Source organism: Ursus maritimus, unplaced genomic scaffold (assembly GCF_017311325.1).
Source record: "Ursus maritimus isolate PB19 unplaced genomic scaffold, ASM1731132v1 scaffold_19, whole genome shotgun sequence".
Taxonomy (NCBI): domain Eukaryota; kingdom Metazoa; phylum Chordata; class Mammalia; order Carnivora; family Ursidae; genus Ursus; species Ursus maritimus.
In genome coordinates this window covers 44,183,865-44,189,956 of record NW_024424341.1, presented here as the reverse complement: position 1 = coordinate 44,189,956, position 6,092 = coordinate 44,183,865, and the positions used below count along the sequence as shown (strand labels likewise).

The window sequence follows — 6,092 nt, the reverse complement described above, 5'->3', positions numbered from 1 at the left end:
TCTGATAATCTCCACCTTCGATTATCTAGACCAGGAGTTAGCAATCTGTGGTATGCTGGCCAAATCTAGCCTGTAGCCTCAAGCTAAGAATGGTTTTGCATTTCTGAAGGGTTATAAATAATAAAGAAGAATATGTGATAGGGACTATATGTGACTCATAGAGCCTAAGATAGTCACTATCTGAACCTTTCCAGAAAAAGTTTGTTGACTTCTCCATGAACTGTTTAAATTGAATGTAATTATTAGGTTTTAATCTATTATCTTGTCATCTATTCTTCCTTTTTCCCCCCTATTTTTCTGCCTTCTTTTGGACAAGTTGTATCTTTGTTTAGTATTCCATGTATCTCCACTACCTTTTAGAACTCCATTTATGTCCATTATAGGATTATTAGCTATACTGTTTTTACTTTTTTATTGTTTTAGAGGTTGTTCTAAGGTTTCCAATATGCTTTTGAAAAGAGTTTATTACAGTCTTACAGTAATTATACAACTTCACAAATACTGCAAAAATCTTATGACTAGATACTTCCATTTTCCCTTCACATCTTTTTTTTCTATTCTCATATATTTTATTTCGAAATGCATTAAAACCACAAAGCTTTCTCTTCTTTAAATGGTCAGTTATCTTTTAAAGAAATTATGAAATGAAAATGATATCTTTTCTTTTTACCCCCAAATTTATTTTTTATAGTACTCTTCATTCCTCTGTGGATAGAAGTTTTTACCTAGTATCAATTTTTGTCCCCCTGGAGAACTTGCTTTAACATTTTTTATAGCACAGGTCTTTTGGTGAAGAATCCTCTCAGTTTTCATTTCTCTTGAAAAACAATTTAAAAAAAAAAACAACAACACCAAAGCTTTATTTCCCCATCATTCTGAAAGATTTTAGTTGGATATAGAATTATAGGTTGACAGCTTTCTTTCAGCATTTTAAAGATACTGTTTTGTTCTTTTGCCTCCATTGTTATTAATGGAAATTAGTCTTTGATTCCTGTTGTTGTTCCCCTCTGAATAATGTGTCTTTTGTAGGGAAGGGAGTCTGTTGCTTTTAAGTTTTTTTTTTTTCCCTTATCCTTGGTGTTCAGCAGGTTGATTATAATGGTCATAGGTATAATATTCTTTGTTTGTTTGCTTTTTAAGTTTATTTAAGTAATCTCTGCACCCAATGTGGGGTTCAAACTCACAACTCTGAGATCAAGAGTCCCATGTTTTTCCAACTGAGCTAGCCAGACAACCCTAGCATTCTTTGTTTTTATGTTACTTGGGATTCATTGAGCTTTTTTTTTTTTTTTTTTTTTTTAAATATTTTATTTATTTATTCAACAGAGATAGAGACAGCCAGTGAGAGAGGGAACACAAGCAGGGGGAGTGGGAGAGGAAGAAGCAGGCTCACAGCAGAGGAGCCTGATGTGGGGCTCGATCCCATAACGCCAGGATCACGCCCTGAGCCGAAGGCAGACGCTTAACCGCTGTGCCACCCAGGCGCCCCTCATTGAGCTTTTTGAATCTATGGGTTGCTTTTTTAAAAATGATTTGGAAAATATTTTGCCCATTGGTTCTAAGGATTTTTTTTTTTTTTGCTTTGTTTTTCTCTTCTGAATCTCCAATTACGTGTATGTTGGACTGATAGTGTTTCATAGATTATTATGGCTCTGATTACTTTTTTTTTTCCCCCAGTCTTTTTTTCTCTCTGGACCCTCAGCGGGTGATTCCAGTTGACTTGTCCTGAAGTTTACTTGATCTTTTCTTCTCTTGTGTTTAATCTGCTATAGATTCTTTCAGTGAATTTTTTATTTCTTGATATCAGGATTTGCTTTTGGTTCTTTTTTAAAGTACCTAAATTTCTCTAAACTTTGTTTGCTAATTTCAACATCTGAATTATTATTGGTGTTTCTATTAAGTGATTTTCTCGAGTATGGGTCATATTTTCTTCTTTTTTTTTTTGCATTTCTAGTAATCTCTTACTAGTAATCATTTCTAATAATTTTTTATTGTATACTCAACATTGTATATTATATATTGTTGACTATGACTCTGGATCTTGTTAATCCCCTCTTAGAAGAAGTTAGCTCTACCAGATAATTCATATAATTATACATAATATAAAGCATGGTACTTAAAACATCATGGTACTATTGTATTAATAGATCAAGGGAACAGAATAGAAAAATTTAGAAATATACCTGCATATGGTAATTTAATATCGATAAAAGTGATATATTAAAACAGCAGGCTAAAGATAGACTTTTTATTGAGGTACAATTGGCATGTAACATTACGTTAGTTTTGGGTGCACAACATAGTGGTTTGGTATATGTATATGTAACAAAATGATCAGCACAGTAAGTCTAGTTAATATCTGTTACCACACATAGTTACAAGTTTTTTTCTTTTCTTTTTCTTTTTTTTTTAAAGATTTTATTTATTTATTTGACAGAGAGAGAGAGACAGCCAGTGAGAGAGGGAACACAAGCAGGGGGAGTGGGAGAGGAAGAAGCAGGCTCCCAGCGGAGGAGCCTGATGTGGGGCTCAATCCCATAACGCCGGGATCACGCCCTGAGCCGAAGGCAGACGCTTAACCGCTGTGCCACCCAGGCGCCCCACAAGTTTTTTTTTTTCTTATGATGAAAACTTTTCAGATCTAGTCCTTTAGCAACTTTCAAATATACAATACAGTGTTAATAGCTATAGTCACCATGTTGTACATAATATCCCCAGGGCTTATTAATTTTATAACTGGAAGTCTATACCTTTTGACCAGCTTCACCCACTTCACCAGCCCCCCACCACCTCTGACAACCACCAATCTGTTCTCTGTATCTATGAGTTTGATTTTTGTTTTCTGTTTTTAGATTTCACATATAAGTGGTACTCATCTTTCTCTGTCTGACTTATTTCACCTATTATAATGCCATCAAGGTCCATCCAAGTTGTTGGAAATGGTAAGATTTCCTTTTTTTTTTTAATTTTATTTATTTTTATTTATTTGAGAGAGAGCATGAGCAAGAGGAGGGGCAGAGGGAGAGGGACAAGCAGACTCCCTGCTGAGTGGGGAGCCTGACACAGGGCTTGATCCCAAGACCTGAGATCATGACCTGAGCTGAAGTCAGATGCTTAACTGACTGAGCCACCCAAGCGCCCCCCTCTTTTTTAACGTGGGATCTACACCCAGTGTGGCTCCCAGTGTGGAGCTTGAACTCAGAACATTGAGATCAAGATCTGAGCTGGGATTAAGAGTTGGACACTTAACCAACTGAGCCACCCAGTTGCCCCTCTTTTTTTTAATGGCTGAATAATATGCTTATGTATATGTGTGTGTGTGTATCACATTTTCTGTATCCATTTATCCATTGGAAGACCTTAGGTTGTTTCTATATGTTGCCAATTATAAATAATGCTGCAGTGAACATGGAGGTCCCTGTATCTTTCCAAGTAGATAGTTTCACTTCTTCTGGATAAATACACAGAAGTGGAATTGCTGCATCGTATGGTAGTTCTGGTTTTAATTTTTTTGAGGAATCTTCATACTCTTTTCTGTAGTAGGCTCACCAATTCTGTAGTAGGTTCTCACCAGTGTACAAGTATTCCTTTTTCTCTACATCCTAGCCAACACTTGTCATGTCTTGTGTTTTTTTATAATAGCCATTCTGACAGGTGTGAGGCAGTATCTCATTATGGTTTTGATTTGCATTTCCCTGATAATCAGTGATTTTGAACACATTTTCATGTTAGCCATTTTTATGCCGTCATTGAAGAAAGGTCTATTCAAATCCTCTGCCCATTTTTGTTTTTAATGTTTTCTTATTATATTATGTTAGTCACCGTACAGTACATCCCTGGTTTCCGTTGTAAAGCTTCATGCTTTGTTAGTTGCGTATAACACCCAGTGCACCATGCAAAACGTGCCCTCCTCACTACCCATCACTACTCCATCCCATTCCCCCACCCCCCTCCCCTCTGAAGCCCTGTTTGTTTCTCAGAGTCCATAGTCTCTCATGCTTCATTCCCCCTTCTGATTACCCCTACTTTCTTTTTTTTTTTTATATTGATTTTTTATTATATTATGTTAGTCACCATACAGTACATCCCTGCGATCCAAGGCAAAGTTCGATGATTCATTTGTTGTGTATAACACCCAGTGCACCATGCAATACGTGCCCTCCTTACTACCCATCACTGGCCTATCCCGTTCCCCCACCCCCCTCCACTCTGTAGCCATCAGTTTGTTTCTCATAGTCCATAGTCTCTCATGTTTCATTCCCCCTTCTGATTACCCCCCCTTTCTTTATCCCTTTCTTCCCCTACTGATCTTCCTAGTTGCTGTCCATGTTGTAGCAAATGTTGAGAACTCGTTCTTTCTGATTGCTGCGTAATATTCCATTGTATATATGGACCACAACTTCTTAATCCAGTCATCTGTTGAAGGGCATCTCGGCTCCTTCCACGATTTAGCTATTGTGGACATTGCTGCTATGAACATTGGTGTGCATATGGCTCTTCTCTTTACTACGTCTGTATCTTTGGGGTAAATACCCAGTAGTGCAATGGCTGGATCATAGGGTAGCTCAATTTTTAACTTTTTAAGGGACCTCCACACTGTTTTCCAGAGTAGCTGTACCAACTTGCATTCCCACCAACAATGTAGGAGGGATCCCCTTTCTCCACATCCTCTCCAACAATTGTTGTTTCTTGCCTTGTCTATTTTTGCCATTCTAACTGGCGTAAGGTGGTATCTCAGTGTGGTTTTGATTTGAATTTCCTTGATGGCTAATGATTTTGAACATTTTTTCATGTGTCTGTTAGCCATTTGTATGTCTTCATTGGAAAAGTGTCTGTTCATATCTTCTGCCCATTTTTTGATTTGTTGATTTGTTTCTCGTGTATTGAGTTTGAGAAGTTCTTTGTAGATCTTGGATACCAGTCCTTTATCTGTAGTGTCATTTACAAATATCTTCTCCCATTCCGTGGGCTGCCTCTTAGTTTTTCTGACTGTTTCCTTGGATGTGCAGAAACTTTTAATCTTGATGAAGTCCCATAAATTCATTTTATCTTTTGTTTCTCTTGCCTTTGGGGATGTGTCATGAAAAAGGTTGCTTTGGCCGATGTCGTAGAGGTTGCTGCCTATGTTCTCCTCTAGAATTTTGATGGATTCCTGTCTCACATCGAGGTCTTTCATCCATTTGGAGTTTATCTTTGTGTATGGTGTGAGAGAGTGGTCAAGTTTCATTCTTTTGCATGTAGCTGTCCAATTTTCCCAGCACCATTTATTGAAGAGACTGTCTTTTTCCCACCGGATGTTTTTTCCTGCTTTATCAAATATTAGTTGCCCAAAGAGCCGAGGGTCCATTTCTGGGCTCTCTATTCTGTTCCATTGGTCTATGTGTCTGTTTTTGTGCCAGTACCATGCTGTCTTTGTGATCACAGCTTTGTAGTACAGCTCGAAATCCGGCATTGTGATGCCCCCAGCTTTGTTTTTCCTTTTCAACAGTTCCTTGGAGATTCGGGGTCTTTTCTGGTTCCATACAAATTTAAGGACTATTTGTTCCAGTTCTTTGAAAAATGTCCTCGGTATTTTGATCGGGATAGCATTGAAAGTGTAGATTGCTCTGGGTAGCATGGACATTTTAACTATGTTAATTCTTCCAATCCATGAGCATGGAATATCTTTCCATCTTTTTATGTCTTCCTCAATGTCTTTCAAGAGTGATTTATAGTTTCTAGAATATAGGTCCTTTACGTCTCTGGTTAAGTTAATTCCAAGGTAACGTATGGTTTTTGGTGCTATTGTAAATGGGATGGATTCCCTAATTTCTCTTTCTTCGGTCTCGTTATTCGTGTATAGAAATGCAACTGATTTCTGAGCATTGATTTTGTATCCCGCCACGTTACTGAATTGCTCTATAACTTCTAATAGTTTGGGAGTGGCTTCTTTTGGGTTTTCCATATAGAGTATCATGTCATCTGCGAAGAGAGACATTTTGACTTCTTCTTTGCCGATTTGAATACCTTTGATCCCTTTTTGTCGTCTGATTGCTGTTGCAAGGACTTCTAGTACTATGTTGAATAATAGTGGCGAGAGTGGGCATCCTTGT

At 37.6% G+C, this 6,092-nt stretch overlaps 1 protein-coding gene across 5 annotated transcripts in view; it reads left to right on the top strand.

Moving 5' to 3' along the window:
* ZNF461 (zinc finger protein 461) overlaps positions 1–6,092 on the top strand; it is a 76,192-nt gene that overhangs the window by 30,450 nt on the left and 39,650 nt on the right. The window contains exon 1 of one of the 5 annotated variants that reach the window (XM_008712204.2): positions 2,883–2,942. The exons of the other annotated variants lie outside the window; for them this stretch is intronic. Coding sequence (XP_008710426.1) covers positions 2,940–2,942 — 3 coding nt within the window. The 5' untranslated portion in view covers positions 2,883–2,939. Of the gene's footprint in view, positions 1–2,882; positions 2,943–6,092 lie in introns of those variants that run through there. 5 annotated transcript variants of the gene reach the window in all.